The sequence below is a fragment of the Panicum virgatum genome, chromosome 1N (genome assembly GCF_016808335.1).
Source record: "Panicum virgatum strain AP13 chromosome 1N, P.virgatum_v5, whole genome shotgun sequence".
NCBI classification, from domain to species: domain Eukaryota; kingdom Viridiplantae; phylum Streptophyta; class Magnoliopsida; order Poales; family Poaceae; genus Panicum; species Panicum virgatum.
The window spans coordinates 54,545,276-54,564,437 of record NC_053145.1 but is presented as its reverse complement, the minus strand read 5'-3'; the positions used below and the strand labels follow the sequence as shown (position 1 = coordinate 54,564,437).

At 51.8% G+C, this 19,162-nt stretch overlaps 1 protein-coding gene across 1 annotated transcript; it reads right to left on the bottom strand.

Moving 5' to 3' along the window:
* Positions 1-99: 99 nt before the first annotated feature.
* Positions 100-2,545, bottom strand: LOC120656726 (probable phospholipid hydroperoxide glutathione peroxidase). The gene is made up of 6 exons (XM_039934914.1): positions 2,194-2,545; positions 1,843-1,919; positions 1,171-1,232; positions 908-1,026; positions 420-587; positions 100-325 (listed from the first exon to the last, which is right to left on the bottom strand). The coding sequence occupies exons 1-6, from the start codon at positions 2,452-2,454 to the stop codon at positions 284-286; spliced, it is 729 nt and encodes a 242-aa protein (XP_039790848.1). The 5' UTR covers positions 2,455-2,545; the 3' UTR covers positions 100-283.
* Between the last annotated feature and the right edge of the window lie 16,617 nt (positions 2,546-19,162).

Sequence of the window (19,162 nt, the reverse complement as noted above, 5' to 3'; positions counted from 1 at the left end):
TTTGCCCTTGCTCAACCGGACCTCTTATTCAGGCGAGCAAGTACGCCCGATGTCAACAGCCAACCGAGATACCAGAGAACTTTTGCAAGAGAAGTTTCATTAAAAAAAAACTTTGCAAGAGAAATCATGCATTGCATCAAATTTATTAGATGGCATTTACCACACGACAGGGCTTGGAGAGGAAATACAGTAAAAACATCTCAGTTCTAAGGACAGCTTTATTACAACATCCCTGAGGCATCAGGTGCTCAATGCAATGCAGCACTGCAGCTACTGGTCAAAGTTACAAGGTTGAAGAACTCCCAAGTAGCTTCTTGATGTCCTTCTGCAAAAATGCGCCAAAGTTAGTGCTGCAAGATGAGAATTTGTAACTCAATGATCAGAGCACCGACCAGACTGATGGTTAAGTTGTGACTTACCTCGATGCTGAGTGGAGAAGTGGTAGGTGCATACCGCTCCACAACACGCCCCTCTTTGTCGACAAGGAACTTGGAGAAGTTCCACTTGATGTTCTCACCAAAGAGGCCGCCTTTGCTGGACTTCAGGAACTTGTAGATGGGCGCAGTGTTGTCACCATTGACATCAACCTAACAGAAAATGGAAGTTACAATTTTAAACACCCTTGGTACTAATCAGAATCACAATTACAAGCATATGGATCACTCAATTGGTGAATAAATTAAACAAAGGAACTGCCCCCCTAAACCCAGCTATTTGTTTCTGGAATCAATGTCAGATACCTTGGCAACAGAACATTGAGTTCAAATATTACTTTTCACAGAGACCACATACGGAAAAACAGAAAGTACTTGGGTTGAGTTCCTTGGTCATGAACAGCCTGATTTTTTTTTCCTTTCAGCTTGGAACATAGTACAAAGGAGAAGGAAATTAGTGTGCGCAAATTTACCTTTTCAAAAATTGGATACTCGGCCTTGAAGCGAGTACAAGCAAACTGGACAATCTCCTCATTAGTCCCAGGTTCCTGCCCACCAAACTGGTTGCATGGGAAAGCAAGGATCTCGAAACCTGAAGTTGCATCAAATTGACAAAAACATTTATCACATTATGAATCAATGATTTGGCATGAAGGAACTAATCTATATGAGCAACAGAGCATATCCAAAAGACAACCATAATTAAGGAATAACAGATACAACATTAGATACTTACCCTGGTCCTTGTACTTCTCATACAGCTGGCTCAGCTCTGTGTAGTTGGAATTGGTCAAGCCACTGCAACAGACAAATAGCTTTGTTAATTCAAAAGTAGTAAAAGTAACCTTATACCATGCATTTGTATATTTGCACTCAAAATCAGAAAGTATACTCTATTCCTTGACATACAAATAGAAACAGAAACATGAACTTAAATCTGCATAAACAATCCTCTTTTCTTTTCGAGGAAGCCCAACATATCAACAGCCAACTGCAATCACATTTTCTGCTTGACTAGGCAACTTCTTCCCACACATGGATAATCACTCACATGTCAACCCTCAAGAACAGAAACTACTATGGCCCTCAAGGTGCATGTTTAGAACAAAAAATTCCAAGCAAAAATTTAAACTCCAATATGCTAATATTACATAATAAAGCGTAATTATATAGCCGCATTTGGTAGCTCATACCACTTAAAATTTCAAATACATTGCGCTATAACTAAATGAGCATATGCCACTAATAAACACCAAAAAAGCTCTTCTAGGGCCAGTTTCACCGTGAGCCACTGATCATTTCAGCATGAATGCAAGGATCACATGATGCATTCCACACAACTTCTTAAGCAATGACCAATTTTACCACATAACAGAAAAAATGGTGTTAAGGCAGTAATAATCCGTACCACTGGGATGCAACATTTACGATGAGCAGTACCTTCCCCTTGTAGGTGCTCAGGTCCACATCTTTCCCGCTAGCATCCTGCAAGCAACAAAAAACAGGAATTCTTTAGGATCAGAATTCACACCGTATGATAACACCTCCGCAACAACCGGAGACTTTGGGGAACGAAACAAACGAGAACTAAAAAAAATGGCTCAATAACACGAGAAGGGTTGAATAGCAGCGGGGTCAGGAGGGATCTATGTGCAAATGCTAAACTCCGCGACAACATGACTACAAACTTCCAACTCTCGCCTTCAAAACGCAACGGGGTATTGGTGTTGTACAGTGGCGATTGGGGCCGTTTGCGCACCTTGACGGTGAAGTCGTGGACGGAGCTGGCGGAGGAGGCGGCGGCGGCCATGCTGAACAGCGCGAACCCGCCGGCGATCGGGCGCAGCACGAGCGGCGAGACCGCGGCGGTGCGGGGGAAGCGCAGGCAGGGCGGGGGCAGAGCGAAGGGGCTCGCGTGGCGAGGGTGGCGGCCGTAGCGCAGCGGCGCCGCGGAGGAGGGAGGGGTGGTGACGGCGGCAGCGCGGAGGCGGGAGAGGAGTGGGGCGGGGCGAGGGGGCATCGGGGATCGGGGCCGCGATTTATTCTACCGGTGCGGCGGAGCCGGTGAGGAGCGCGCGTGTGGGTGACTGAGGAATGGGAATATCTTGCGGCGGTCAGGTAATCGGGTACGCTTTCCGAAACCGAAGGAGAGAACTCGGCGGATGCGTGGCGTGGGCGGTGTGGGCCCACGGTCACGGATGCGTCGTGTTGGCTGGCCGGGGCCTCAGAGGGCGCGGAGCGGCTTAGTGCTTACCTCTCGCCACGTCCCACGCGGGCCCGTCAATCGGGACTCTGGTCAAACGCAGGCCTCCGTCGTCCGATCGGCATTCGGCGGCCCTTCGCTGCGCGATCTTCACGCGGCCGCTCGACCATCTAATCTTAGCCTCAGCGGTGACACTGGAACGTTAAGATGATTAATTTGCCATCTGACCAGGAGACACTCTTACATTACAGTGCGATACGAAACCATACATTCACTCTGTTCTCTGTTCGCTAGGCTGGAGCTGGAGCTGGTGGCTGGAGTGGTATGCGAAAAAAATACTGTTGGCTGGCTGGTGGTTGGAAGCTGGTGCTGGAGCGGTGTGAGAAAAAAATACTGTTGGGCTGGAGGCTGCTGGACCTGCCGAACGAGTGATTATTGAATGCGGAACATACTATGCCGTCTTGGCAACGGTGCCCAAAGTGGCATCTCGTATGATCCCCCTGACGGCTAGCAGTCGTTGCAGCATGCATGTGGGGCAGGAACTTCCTATTCTACTTTTTCCGAAAAGAAACTTCTCTTCTCGATCCGTACGAGGAGACAAAACCCTGCTGAGCATTGTGGTTACTGGTGAAAGGAGCATAATCCCGAGCATCTTCCTTCGGCCAGCCTCGTATTTCAAGTCATTGGCTCATTGCTAATGTAAGTATGCTGTCTGCAGCGAGCAATCGCCAACAAACCAAATCGCGAGCCTGAAGGTTCTGCTCATTGATGATGACGACACCAACCTAGAGTCGTGGCTCGAAAGCTCCTGGAGAAGCTAGGCTGCACTGTGCCCTCGCTCGCTCCCCTCGGGTTCACGGGTTCAGGATTCATGAAATCCGCCGGGCCCGCCTCTACCTCGGATGTTGCCTCCAGGATCAGGCAGTACATCCAGCCGTACAGGAGCGCACTAGCCCTTGGACATGGCGATGACATCAGAGCAAAACGTGCGGAGATGTGCGCCCCTGTCCCCAATGCCGACCGATTTCTCCTGGCAGGCCGTCATCCGCGTGCCGCCCGCCGCCGCCCGGGATCGGACAGGCGGCCACATCCGGGCGAAGAGGACCCTCCAGGTAGTCTTGTGCATGGGTCATGCGATCCACCCAATCCATTCGTCTTAGACTGAGGCCAACACCTGAGACATCGGGTGAGGCGAATCCATTTTCGCCTCACCACCGGCTACTGTAGCAGACGGGAACGCCTCCAACAAGAGAGGCAAACGGAGAGGCAAAATGTCTCTGAAGAGAGAGGCGATGAAAAAATGTGCATCCTCTCTCCTCCGACGCATTTGTCTGCCCGGTGCTGCGAGCTCTCCTCTCCGACGCCGGCTCAGCCCCTCCTCCCGACGCCCGCGCCCCTCCTCCCGGCGGCGCGGCGAGGCTGGCCCGTGCCCCTCCAGTCTGGCGCGGTGGAGCAGGGGAGGCGGAGCGCGGCCGCGGGCTGGAGCAGCAGCAGCCGGAGCATGGCGCGGCAGCCGGAGCATGGCGCGGCAGCGGGGACGGGGGCAGCCGTGATCTCGGCCCAGAGCGCCGCGGCCATGGCGACGTGGAGCAGGGCGCGGGCGGCGGCCACGCCCCGACCGAGCACCCGGAGCGCGCATGCAGCCGCGCGCGGGCCCCGCCGCGAAGCCCATCCGCCCAGCCCACCCTTCCAGCACCGCCTCCTCGCGCGCCCGCTGCTTCCGCGCCGGCGCGGGCGCGGCGGCCGCCGACCCCGCGGAGTCGGCCGTGGTAGACACGCAGGAGCCGCTTGACGCGGACGACGCCGAGGACCCCAAGCGGCCGGGCTCGCCCGGCCACAGGAGGCACCTTAGGTGCCTGGACCTTGGCGTCGCAGCGCAGACAGAGGAACGCCGAGTCCGCGGAGCAGTGCACCACCGCCGCGCCCCCCGCAGAGCTTGCACCGCGCGCCGCGCTTCCCCGCCGTGCCGGCGCCGCCCATTCCCCGACCTCTGTCCGTCTCTTCCTGCTGCTGGTTCCTCTCTCCGGTCTCTTCGTCGCCGCCCAAGACCTCCGCGCGCAACGGCTGTGTCGAGCACCGGATGAATGATGACGACGATGGATTGGTGATCACCTCACCTCCTGGAGCAAAGGAAACGGGGCTGCGGCGGCGCGGCGCGCGGGGCTGCGACGGCGTGACGAGCGGGACTGCAACTGCCTCTTCCTCTCTTCTGTTGGAGACACAAAGAAAAATTGCATCTCTTTATACTGTACACAGAAGGCAAATGGACATTTGCCTCTCCAAGTTGCCTCTCTGTTGTTGGAGTCAGTCTTAACCCAATCCAATCCAGAAGACGCAGCCCATCTATGGGTTGGGTTGGGTTAGCAGGCCCACCCATCTAATATTCTGCGCTCGTGGGTGGGTACACGATCCAACCCAGACTACTACAGTTGAAGCTTTAATCTGTAGACAAAGCTGGTTGCGGACACTTTCAGGCCCTATTGACATTATAAAGTCTATGGAGGAAATTGAAGCATGTGAGGAAATCCAAGAAGGTATAGTTCTTTAATGATACTTTGGATAAATGTTTTCTGCTTCTATAAAGTAACCACTAAAATATTTTTTCTGCTTGCTGTAGAGCTTTTGGCAAACAATATCATGGACAAATAATAAAATACAGTACTATGGTAAGTTGGTCCAGTTTTGAAATGTATAGATTGTTTACCTGCCTGATCCATTAGCTTTTATAATTTCTTAACCAATTTATTAGCAAACTTTCAGGTCTTGGGAAAGCTCTGCTATCTTCATCCTATAAGGTAATAAACAAACTCTGCCCTTCAGTGTATTCAGTTTTCAAAGTGTTAAACATAATCGTCTTCTGTACCTATGTTTATCAAGGCCTATGGCTATTTCTTTCATACCTATGTTTCTGCTTGCCAGTGTATACTAATTGTGGCTTGTTCTTGTCAGTTGTTTCAGACAAATGTCCTTTGGTTGTATGTGTGTTGCCTGCTCATCGATTATCTAAATTGCATGTTTGTTAATTATCTGATGAGCACGTACATCGATTGCTATCATGCCTATTTTATTAGATGTGGCCCACGCACCCACCCAATCCAACCCAGCCCACCCATAAATCAAACACGCTCTTGATCCATCTAATCCACCCAGAATGCACCCCCCCACCCAATTAACCAGCTGCTGCAATTCAATCCGCGTAACCCACCCAAATCCGTTTTAACCCACCCATGCTCAGTCATACCTCCAGGGCTCCAGGACGGCTCCGGTCCACGCAGGCACGCAGCAGCTATAATAGATGCAGCGGTGCTCCGGCTAGCAGTGGTTTGAAGCTCGAACGGCGATGGCCAAGTTGGTCAGCAGATCAAAAACCACCTTCCGGGGTGGACGCTGGACGGTATTTCATTGACCATCCACCCATCATGTCGCTCCTGTCCGTTCGATCCTGCACGTGCGGCCGCAATTCATCCAGGCTAGGCTCCCGCTCCACCTTATTCGTGCATGGCATCTCCACGCCGCCGTCGGGAAGCCACCGCAACTGTAAAGCCAGATCCAAGCATAGATCTCGACAGGATCGGCTCCAGCACTGGGATGTGGTGGTGGCTCGGATTGGCCATGCATGCTGGCACACGTCTGTGTGACATCCCGGTCCAGAGCTTAATAGAATTGATAGAATATTCATGTCAACAAGTTACAACTTCTTTTTCGAAAGCCAATCTCGAAAGAACTCTAAAGTTAACCGTGCTTGGTCTGGAGCAATTTCAGGATGGTTGACCGACCGGAAAGTTCTTCTCGGGTGCGCACGAATGAGGACAAAGTGTGCAGAAAAGACTGGTGTTGGTCTGTGAGGGTAGTCTATGTCCTATAAAGCTGCCAGAAGTAAGCAGACCCGGCCTCGGGGAGGCGAGACGTTACAGAATGGTATCAGAGCCGACTTTCGCAGTTTCACGAACACGTACGGGCGTAAGTACACGGGCATGTGGACGGGTGCGTGTGGGCGCAGATGCCACCGGCATGTGGACGGGCGCGTAGCGGGTCAGTGCGCGGGCATCTGGGATGCACCATTGGCACTGGACGCATGGACATCGCACATGGATCGTTGGGTAGTCTATGTCCTATAAAGCTGCCAGAAGTAAGCAGACCCGGCCTCGGGAAGGCGGGACGTTACAGAATGGTATCAGAGCCGACTTTCGCAGTTTCACGGACACGTACGGGCGTAAGTACACGGGCATGTGGACGGGCGCGTAGCGGGTCAGTGCGCGGGCATCTGGGATGCGCCGTTGGCACTGGACGCACGGACGTCGCACAAGGATCGTTGGCACTGGACGCACGGACATCGCACATGGGCCGTTGCCACTGGACGTACGGGATGTGGCCAAGAGAGGATGTTCCTGCCTTGGGATTGACCGACGAGGACGTCGGTCTCTTAAGGGGGTGAGTATGTGACATCCCGACCCAGTGCTTAATAGGATTGATAGAATACTCATGTCAACAAGTTGTAACTTCTTTTCCGGAAGCCAATCTCGAAAGAACTCCAAAGTTAAGCGTGCTTGGCCTGGAGCAATTTTGGGATGGGTGACCGACCGGGAAGTTCTCCCCGGGTGCGCACGAGTGAAGACAAAGTGTGCAGAAAAGACTGGTGTTGGTCTGTGAGGGTAGTCTATGTCCTATAAAACTGCCAGAAGTAAGCAAACGCGGCCTCGGGAGGCGGGACGTTAAAGTCCGACCTACTCTACCATCAGTATCCCTACGCCCCTCGTTAATTGCTGGTGGCGTCCTCCAATAAATCCGATGAGGCGATGAAGATTGGAGCACGTTCACGCTGGAACAAGGCGCCGCAGACTCCACGGTGAGGTCGATCGCCATCAATCGGCCGGCGACGGGCATCGCTTAGTTCAATCTGTATGTATACCATGGCCCCTCGATCGATATAGGAATTGCGTGAGGGAAGTTGTCCTCTCGTGCGGGGGCACAAGCAGCACTGCTGTTCGCAAACTCTACACTTAGAGTTCCCTGACATTCTGAGTAGATCGATGGAGCATCTTACCGACTCCGAGCGAGTCCATGGATGCACAACCGCGGGCTCTACTTTTGCCGGGCTCCTGCCCTACCCGCAACCGCCGGCGCACCGTTAATTCGCTCCAGTGGCGAAGCTAGCGCTAAGATTACCGTGGTGCACTTCTAAAGAAATCAGTAAACTTTTGCAGCAATCCATGATAAATTTAAGTCAAATTAGTGGTAATGTTTTCCGCTACCCTGGTGCATGGGCACCAGGCTACTTGAACGTGGCTTCGCCCCTGATTCGCTCCCAAAGTAGTTGAATTTGTGGTGGTTGGTGCATGGGCACCAGGCTACTTGAACGTGGCTTCGCCCCGGATTCGCTCCCAAAGTAGTTGAATTTGTGGTGGTTGAAGGACGACAAGCAAGTGTACCTCGACTTTGCGATGGCTATGCTGCCGCCTCCCAGCGCCGGTTCTCCGTATCAAGCCGCCGCCGGCATGGACGCCTGAGGAGGACGTGCGGCTGGAGTGCCTCACCAGGGAGCACGGCTTCCGCCACTGGCGCCGCGTGGCAGCGCATATGGTGTCGGAGCGATTGTCAAGGGAGTGCCGTGGCAGGTGGCAGTGGCACCACCACCTCGCACGCGACGTGTACCACCGCGCCTTCACCTCTTGTGGGGTGAAACCATATTGGCTTTTCTTGGTGCACGTGCACCACGGTAAAACCAAAATTTACTAATATCTACCTCAAATTTTCCATGTATTTTCTCTACAATTATATATATTTTTATATTTGATAGAGGGTGCACCAGAGTTAGTTTGAGTTGGCTTCGCCCTGGCCGCGCTGGCGACGACCTCGCGCATCTCTATGTTCGCCACGGCGGCCACTGGAGGGACATAAGCTGAGTAGTCCACGGCGGGCGCACCTCCCGCATCATGAGGCGCCGTTGGAGGGAGGTTCGCGACAGCGACGCGTTCCTTAGCAAGCTGTGGAAGCCACGCTCGCTTGTCAGTTGTCACTCCTAGACCTGGGCGTTCGGTTAGAACCGAACCGCGGTTTGGTTCCTCAGTTCTTGGAGAGTTCGGTTTTTGGAAAATAGGAACCGGTCGGTTCTTTTGAGGACTAGGAATCGAGGAACTTCGGTTTCTGTTCCTTTCGGTTCGGTTCCGGTTATAACCGATGGAATCGAACTTCCAAAATGCACCCAAAAATAGCTCATTCAATAGCAAATTCCGACAACATTTCGCCTTATTTTTCATGCAATCAACAGGGACAATTCAGCATAAAACAGCAGCACAAGAAATAATTATTATGGTTCTCTCAAATTCAAAGAAAAACAAGCAACAATCACAAATAATTCAGTGATTCACACTCACAACAGACTACAAATTAATAGGTTGATGGGCTAACTGTACAATGGATCGGTTCTTTGGTTAACCGACTTAGGAACCGGAATCGAACCGAGTATTTCGGTTCTTGATAACTAGAAACCGAAATTCTCGGTTTCGGTTCGGTTTTGATTCTTGATTTTTTGGTTCAGTTCTCGATTCTCGGTTATATTTGCCCAGACCTAGTCACTCCGGCTCATCAGGTGCCACCGGGACGGAGTCGTCGACCGTCGTCGCAACAGCCGGTGTTCACCTCATCACCTGCGTGGGGCACTCTCTATTGCTGACGAGCCACTCCTACTTTCTGCAACCTTTCGAGAAATTTTTTTAGTAGATTTGAGACAAAAATTAGCACTAGTAACTAGTTAGGCCAGGATTTTGAGCTAGTTGATGAAGCCTAATTAGGTCTCGTGTATAATCCTCTCTTACCCGCAAAAAAAAAGTATAATCCTCTCTTTATTCAATTATAAATTATGGTGCTCTTTTTGGGGTGAATTAAAATTATTAGTTGAGCAGCAAAGTGAATGTTTGGGTTTCGAAAACTAAGAGTGGGTTTCAAAAAAAAAAAAAAAGGGTGATTGATGCCTTGGCTGTGTGGTAAATCACGAACCAAAGCCTATTTCAACACTTACGAAATACTATTAGGACCAGAACTCAGAAGTGGTTCTCCCTCAAATTTTCAAGCTTTCTCTCCTTTTCTTTTTACCTAAGAGGTTTTAAGAGCATCTTCAGTAGATAGTTTATATTCACTTCCAATAACAAAAAACTACCATTTGGGGGGATTTAGGGATGAGAGAGAGCTCCAGCAGATTACTCACCTCCTCTCGCCTAAATGTAGGGGAGAAACAAGTCACTGAAGCAATCTCTCCTATCGGTGGTTGGCTTGGCATGCTGGAGTTTTCCGTGCACCGGCGGGGGCTGCGCCGCTACTCCATCCTAGCCTCGGCGCCATTGCTCCGCTAGCCCGATGCCATGCGACCCAGCCTCCGCTGCAGGTCGCCCTTCCTCTGCCCATGTGCAGGCCACCCTGCCTCCAGCCGTGTGCAGGCCGCCCTTGCCTCCAGCCGCGCCCGCCTCACCTTGAGCGGGGCCCTTCAGGCGAGTTCCTGTCGTTGAGTGAGGCGAGTCATGCGCGCGGACACCTACTTGACACAACTTGCCATTTTGGTGGTCTCCCTGCTGACCTTTACCAAATCCTCAAGCGCCTTCTTGAGCTTGCATTGTTGCGTCTTGAGCTTGGTGACCATCCTCATGTTCTCGTCACTCCAATCGCCGGAGTCGATGCTGAGAACGTCGCCATCCCATGACCCATGGACCTTCTTGCCCTTGGTCGGCATCCTCTGCTGGGGCTTCCTGGGGAGAAGCCGAAGCAGCAGGCGCGGCAGCAAGGGAGAGTTGTCGTCACCGCGGTCCCTGTTCCGCTCCTGTAGCGTCAGTTGGCCCCGCCCACGTCATGCAGATTTACCCTTGCCGCCGCCATTGCCTTGTGCTTGTTGCCGTTCGCCCACTTGCCCCCTTAATCGCCCTCTTTCTCCTAGAGTAGTTTGAGCAAGATTGATGCACTCTAGGAGGGAGCTGTTTACTCGATCCAGATGGGCTACGATGTCCTCTGGTTGAGGGGGGCGCGACCTTCACCCGTAGAACTGGTGACGAATGGAACACCGCTCTGTTCTAAGGTAGTTTGCGCCAGATTGATGTATTGGGCGATTTTCTCAGAAACGTGGTCGATTCCATCGAGTAGATCTGAGTCGTCCTCATCCACTCGAGGGTCAGACGCTATCTCAGGGTCGGTCCAATATCTTTTGATTAGATCAAAATTTTGTTCCTCCCGAGGATCCTCAGGAGGATTCTTTGAATTGGCCGCTGTCAGACCTGGGGCAGCGGGACTGCTCACAGGCGTAGAATGTTCTAGAGTAAGGGATAGCTCATGGATGTACCTTACCTCTCTAGTAAACTACCCTAATAGGCGTAGAACTAGCTACAATACAAAGGAAACTACCCGATCGTGATGTAGTAGGACTCCAACTGTACTTGGCTATGACTTTCCATGTAACCATGTTCCCCCCGATATATAAGGGCGGACAGGGACCCCTCGAAACACATCTACACCAAAGGCAATACAAACCACCACACATGACGTAGGGTATTACGCAACTCGCGACCCGAACCTGTCTAAATCTTTGTGTTCCTTGCACCATCGAGTTCCAGAGCCGTCGATCCCTACCTACAAACCAAAATCTACTCGGATTGGGACTCTTCTTGCGCAACCTGTCTTTGGTCTGCGTAATTCATCATTTGCTTACAAACAGATGATTAATTCCATCTATGAAAGTAGCTTGGATCGCCCACTTCACATCGAAAACCAATCAGCCACCGCTAGCCGGGAGGCACCCATTTTTGACGTTTACCCAGATCTAGTCGAGTCGCCTCAAGACAGCCTGGATTTCACCACCAATGCGCTGGCCAAGATGCAACTCAAATCTTGCCGAGGCCACACTCTCGCAGAACTACTCGACAACCTGCGAGAAGTCGCCAGCATTGATGATCTCCCGTTCCAACACGGCTCTCCCCTCGTAACCGAGAGGGAAACTGGCTCTGGTGGAACTGTCCTAGCTGATTACGGATCAGACCTGGAAAGCTTCTCTCGCGAACGTTTGGTTCCGGTAATCATCCAGCACGGGGAAGCTCCAAGCCACCATGATCCAAACAAAGCTGTGGATCAGATTTCAGCAGATAATCTGACCCAAGATGCTCCGCCAGATGAAGATGAAGCTACCCGCATAGCTCGCAGGGCAAGAAATCGACGTAAAGAGGAGCGCAGAGTTCAGGCAGCCCAACATGCTCGTCTTCCTCCGCTCAACCTCAACAACGACTTCAACAATGCTGCGGATCCTATCTTCAGAACACCAATCGCAGCGATGACCGAAGCAACCCTACGACTTATAATGATGCCCCAGAATCCCGAGTTGGAACGAGTCATAAATCTCACTAAAAACACTGTTGAACAACTCGAGAGACAGAACCCCCTGTCCTCGCTTCACGGTACGCGATCAAGGGCTACTGCAACAGCAATACCTCAAGCAAGTCGCACCCCCGGAAGACACCAGGGTCAACAGCAGCAGGAGCAGCAGAACCAAAGAAACCAAGAAGATCAAGAAGTTGTGAGTAGCTATTGCCCCAGTGGTGGCCAACCACCAGTAATCCAAGCCCTTGGGCCTCAGCCGCACCGCAACAACAACCATGGGCACATCAGGGAAGAGGTGGCCGATTCTATCATGGACGCACGGGATATCATCAACGCAAGACGCAGAGCACAGCTTGCGGACAACTCCGATCGCTTCTCCGCCCTCAGTAGAGTCTTCGACAACATTGAATACCCAAAGGATTTCAAGCCAACAAACGTCCAGAAGTACGACGGTAAGCAAGACCCTGCTCAATGGTTACGTTTATACTCGACCGCTGTTAGTGTTGCAGGGGGAGACACCAACACCAAGGTCCTCTACTTTCTGATGGCCCTGGAGCCCGCACCCCTCACGTGGCTCGAAAGCCTGGAGCGCGAGTCTATACACTCGTGGGATGACCTCAAGAAGGCCTTCATCGACAACTTCCAAGGGTCGCTACACCGAGTAGCTACTCGACACGCCCTGTCCATGTGCAAGCAGGAGCAAGGTGAGTCGATCAGATCCTACGTCAAGCGCTTCTTCGACACAAGAGCCACCATCCCCAACGTCGCCGACGACGACATCATCGACTACTTCCAGAGCGGCATCACCGTCCAGTCACTATACCGCGACTTTGGGTGTAATCGGCCAAAAACGGTGTTAGATCTACGTGACATGATGCAGCGCTGGCATATGAAGAGGAGCAAGAACGTAGTCGCTTCCCCCGCCGCAACAACGACAACAATGAGAATCACTTCAACGACCGTGGAGACCCCAGCAACCAGCAGGATCCCTCGCGCAAGCGCAAGCCTGACGATACAGTCGGCACTATGGATCGCACCCCGCGTGGTAAGAAGGGTGACAAACCGCAGGATCAGTTCGATAAGATCCTCCACACCAAAAGATGCCCAATCCATCCCAAGAGCAACCACTCGATGTGGGAGTGCACGATCCTGTGCAAATCCTTCCAGTCGGCACCTGCAGCTGCTCCAAAGAAAGAACAAGATAAAGATGATGAAGACGGCAAGAAAGACCGTGACGGTTTCCAACAGCATCAAAACGTCGTCAACGTCATATTTGGAGGAGATCCTAGCTTCTCCAAGCGAGCCCAGAAGCTCCTACTCAGAGAGATCCTCTCAGTCGAGCCAGCAATTCATAGGCCACTCAAATATAGCGAGGTCCCCATTACCTTCTCCAGGGAGGACCAGTGGACCAGCTTCTCTGAACCTGGAAAATTTCCGCTAGTACTCGATCTAGTCGTTCAAGGCTCCAAGCTTACTCGAGTACTCATCGACGGCGGAAGTGGGCTCAACCTGATCTTTGCAAGCACATTGGTAAAGATGGGCCTCAACTACATGGGTCTGCTCACCCCAAGCAAGGCTCCGTTCTACGGCATCATCCCCGGGAACTCTTCTACACCAATCGGCTCGGTTACTCTCCTAGTCACATTTGGTACAGAACAGAACTTCCGGACAGAGTACATCAAGTTCGAAGTAGCTGACTTCGAATCTTCCTATCACGCTATCTTGGGAAGACCAGCACTAGCCAAGTTCATGGCGATACCGCACTATGTTTACCTGCTCCTCAAGATGCCAGGTAACACAGGAGTCCTTTCATTATGTGGAGACCTCCTCAAGTCTTTTGAGTGCGACAAGGAAGTAATAGATCATGCATCCACTATCCGGGTTCCTAGCTCTGTTAGTGAAATACTTGCCGCTGCCAAGGAACTCTCACTCAAGGACTCGATACCTTCCAAGAAGCCAAGTCATCCATCAGTTAAACCAACCGGTGATGTAGGCACCAAGACTATCCAGTTGCAAGAGGGAGACGACTCCAAAATAGCCATCATCGGAGCAGGACTGGGTGACAAATAGGAACTCGATCTCGTCAACTTCCTTAGGGCCAACCGAGACGCATTCGCGTCGAAACCAACGGATATGCCAGGGGTGCCCAAGGAGTTGATCGAGCATGCCTTAAAAGTCGACTCTAAAGCCATACCGAAGAAGCAACGGTTGCGGCGGTTCTCACCGAACAAGCGTGAAGCTATCAAGAAAGAGCTGGCAAAACTACTCGCAGCAGGGTTCATCAAGGAAGTCTACCATCCAGATTAGTTGGCCAACCCTGTACTCATCCAGAAGAAAAACAACAACGAGTGGAGGATATGCGTCGACTACACTAATCTAAACAAGCACTGCCCAAAGGATCCTTTCGGGCTACCACTCATTGATCAAGTAATCGACTCAACAGCAGGATGCGTCCTGTTATCTTTCCTCGACTGCTACTCAGGGTATCATCAGATCGCCCTAAAAGAAGAAGACCAAATCAAGACGGCATTCATCACCCCTTACGGGGTATACGCCTACAAGACCATGTCCTTTGGGTTGAAGAATGCTGGCGCCACCTACCAACGTGCGATACAGTTGTGCTTCTCCGATCAGCTACATCGCAATGTTGAAGCCTATGTTGACGACGTCGTTGTCAAAACGAAGACCCAGGATCAATTCATTCCTGACCTGGAAGAGAACTTCAACAGCCTCCGAAAATTCCGCTGGAAGCTCAACCCAACCAAGTGCGTCTTCAGTGTACCCTCTGGAAAACTACTCAGATTCATTGTCAGTAACCGAGGAATTGAGACTAACCCAGAGAAGATCAATGCCATCATGGCCATGGACGCTCCAGCCACCATCAAGGACGTCCAGAAGCTTACAGGCTGCATGGTAGCCTTGAATCGATTCTTGTCCAGGCTTGGCGAACGGGGATTACCCTTCTTCAAACTCCTAAAGCGACAAGACAAATTCAAGTGTACTACAGAAGCCGCGAAAGCACTCGAGAGTCTCAAACATCATCTCCAGTCACCGCCGATTCTAATAGCTCCACTACCTGGTGAGGAATTACTCCTCTACATCACTGCGACTACCCACGTAGTCAGTACGGCGATAGTAGTCGAACGACCAGAGGAAGTCCACGCTTACGGTGTTCAGAGACTAGTATATTTCATCAACGAAGTACTCTCTGAATCAAAGGTTAGATACCCATCAATTCAGAAACTTCTGTATGGAATTCTAATCACCTCCAGGAAGCTCCGGCATTACTTCGACGAATATAAGATCTCAGTCATAACTGACTTCCCATTGGGGATATTCTCCACAATCGGAATGCCGCTGGACGAATCTCAAAGTGGGCAATTGAACTGAGAGCCTTGGAAATCAACTTCAAGCCAGCAATCAAGTCAGACGAATAGGCGTAGAATGTTCTAGAGTAAGGGACTGCTCACAGGCGTAGAATGTTCTAGAGTAAGGGATAGCTCATGGATGTACCTTACCTCTCTTGTAAACTACCCGAATAGGCGTAGAACTAGCTGCAGTACAAAGGAAACTACCCGATCGTGATGTAGTAGGACTCCAACTGTACTCGGCTTGGACTTTCCATGTAACCCTGTTCCCCCGGATATATAAGAGCGGACAGGGACCCCCTCGAAACACATATACACCAAATGCAATACAAACCACCACACAAGACGTAGGGTATTACGCAACTCGCGGCCCGAACCTGTCTAAATCTTTGTGTTCCTTGCACCATCGAGTTCCAGAGCCGTCGATCCCTACCTACAAACCCTACTGCTAAGGGTATCCCTGAGCAGGCTTGGCGGTAAACACCGACAGCCGCTTGAGCTGCCGAGTTGTCTAAGGGGAGTTGATCGGTGAAGTTAGATTTCATGCTCTCTGGATCGGCAGGATGGTTGGTAAAACCACCCAAGCCATCTACAACACAGGTCCATGACCCGAAGGTGAGGGTTGTGCCCATTTCCGGAGCATTGTCGAAGTTGGAGGAAACCATCGAGTTCGTCGGGGGATCGTCGGGACCTATCCCACGGTGGGTGCTGTCAGATCCGGGGCAGCGGGACTGCTTACAGGCATAGAATGTTCTAGAGTAAGGGATAGCTCATAGATGTACCTTACCTCTTTTGTAACTACCCGAATAGGCATAGAACTAGCTGCAGTACATGGAAACTACCCGATCGTGTTGTAGAAGGACTCCAACTGTACTCAGCTAGGATTTTCCATGTGTAACACCCTGAAAAATTCGCCAAGTTAAATCACAACACTAAAAATAATTTTCATCGTTGAGCTCAGACTTTTCGAAATCGTTTTCCACCCGATCTCCCGAAAAACCGATCCCGACATCCGAACCCATCGACGTCCCGTCTCCTTGTTCGCCCTTGTCCCGCACGTCACGGCCGACCGACGCGCGTGCGCGTCTGGCCGCGGTCGCCGCCGCGAATCTCTCTCTCTCTCTCTCTCTCTCTCTCTCTCTTTCTCGTTTTCTTTTTCTTTTCTCCGCTTCCTTTTTCCTTTTCTTTCTTTTTTTCCTCCCTCCTTCTCTCTCCCTCCTCCCTCTCCTCCCTGCCGCACGCCCCGAGCGCCGCTCGGCACCGCCCGCGCACACCGCCATCACCGCCGGCCGCACGCGCGCACTGCTCCCTGCCCACGCGCGCGACCCTCCCACGTGAACCACGCGCAGCGCATCACATCATCAAGTGCCGCGCCGCTCGCTGCCCGACGGGTCTCGTCACCCTGCGCTCGCCGCGTCGCCGGCACAGCGCCGCCGCCTTGGTGCTCGCGCTCACTGCAAGCGGAGCTCGCACAGCCGCCGCACCGAGCACCCCCAGCTACCGCCGTCCCCGCTACGCACCACTACCCCCACTGCTCTCCTCGACACCCGAGCAGCACAGCGCCGATCCGGCCCCATCGCCATTGAAGACGTCCCGCCAAGCTCACCGGCCGGCCACCACGCGGCCCCCTCCTCCCCACCGCCTTATTTCGCCAATAAAAGGGCCCCTCGCATCGCCCTCCACCACCACAACGCCGACCACCGCCGCTAGCCTCCTCTCAAACTGCACAGCGCCGGCGCTCCGAGCTCCTCCGCCCGCCGCCGCAGGCCATCGTTGCACCACCTCCTCGCTCCATCCCAGTCCAAGGTGAGGGGGGCAATAGAATGCCCTCGCCTCCCTCGATGTTTTCCCCTAGCCCTAGCCGCTGCCGAGCCTCGCAGTGCCGCCGTCGCACACGCCGGCCTCCGGCCGCCGCCCGCTGCCATGGCGCCGCCTCTGCAGACCGCCTCCGCCCAAATCAAGAGGGGGAAATGATTCCCCGCGGGCCCCTCTCCCTTTTCCCCCACCCCCCGAGCGCCGACGAGCTCCCAGGCCGCCGGCCCAGGGCCGTCGCCGGCGCGCCGGCCTCCTCCCCTGTTCTGCGGGGAGAGAGAGGGGAGAAGAAAGGGCAATTTTGCCCAAAAGCCCCTCCCTTTCTCATTATTTCTTAAAGAGCCCTCCCACTCTTTAACCTTTTTGCAAAATAAACCTTCTCCTTTATTATATTCCAAAATAAATCCTACCCTCGTATAAACGTATTTCTAAATAAACCCCTGACCCTTTTCAGAATAACCCGGATAATTTCTAAAATACCAATCAAGCCCCTGCCTCCTCAGAAATAATTACAAACAGGTCCCTGACTCCTTATTTAACCCCTAAACCTTTATACAATCTATCGTTTCATGCGCCAAACAATCTCCGATCGACCTGAAACTTTACCACGCCATTTCTAACATAGTTTTGGCCATGCCATTAGGAAACCGCCCAAAAAATATTGCTCCTGTCTCCATATCTTAATTGTTCCCTATTCGAGCTCAACGATAAAACTTTTATTTCTTTTTCTTGATTGTGTGTTTGTTTGTATGCATCATATATCACGGTGTGAACGAGGGGGAACCCGTCGACGAGCAGTACTGCGAGCAAGTGAACGAGGACCAGTTCCACGATCCCGAACCCGAAGGACAGCACCTCGATCAGGACTTCCCGGAAGGCTTTGAAGACGGCAAGTTCAATCCCATCCTTTGATGCATGTTTTGTCCTAGTTTTTATAAACACAACCTATTGGCCTGTTTTACAAAACTACATATGTTTTGCCTGCTAAAAACATGGTTGGATAGCCACCCCTTGATTTGTTATAACCATTCCTTGACCACCTAGATTAGTGTCTAAATGTGAATGGTTTGGACGTTAATCGCTGCTAGAACGCTTAGGACCTTAAACACGATACGACTTGTTTTATAAAAAGAAAATGTGTGTGTGTGTGGGAAGGGAAAATGTGAAATTTTCGAAGGATGAGTTTAGACAGGATGGATGGCATTTTTGTGTGATTTGCCGAATGGTGTGCTCTAACCTATGTGGTTAAGCAAGGAAGGGAGATATCCATCTTGTCACAAATAAGGACCGAGTTGGTGTGTCGTCTCACCTAACTCCACTATCGTGCAAACCACTCGACCGTTGAATGGACAACGGCTTAGCACAAACCCCATTAGTTAGTCTGATAGCCATCAGGAGAGCTGAGAGCAACGGGTGATCAATGAGAAGGGATTAGCTCTGTGTGACTTATGCCCCGGTTAAAACCTCTGTGATAGGTCAATAACGCCTTGGTGGATCCCGTGATGGCTAGTTAGGTCTAGCTAAGGTGGGTAATGGCTTTGTTGGGATCTGCGCCGACACTAAGGTGATCGAGTTGCGGTACCCCGCTTGTGGGTAAAGTTGCACACCTCTGCAGAGTTAAGAAACTATTCGAATAGCCTTGCCCACGGTACTGGGCGAGTTACGGTGTGGTCACATAACTAGTGTTTCTTCTGGGAATGGACGGGTTGGCGTGAGTGGTTTTGGAAAAGTGTCTGGCAATTGTGCCGTGTGCTACGGAGGATGAGGAGTCCGGTAGCAGCTTAAAACTTGGATTTTGTGTGGGTCAACACTACGTGTTACCCAGTACAAGGAAAAACTTGCTTTGAAAATCCTTTCTTTCAAATGAACCACTGCATAAAGATTTGCTTTCCGCAAATTAAACCCTAGCCTTATCCTTGATTTACCCTGTGCATTATATTCTATTTATACCCCCTCTGTGGGTGTGGTTGGACTTGCTGAGTACGTTTGTACTC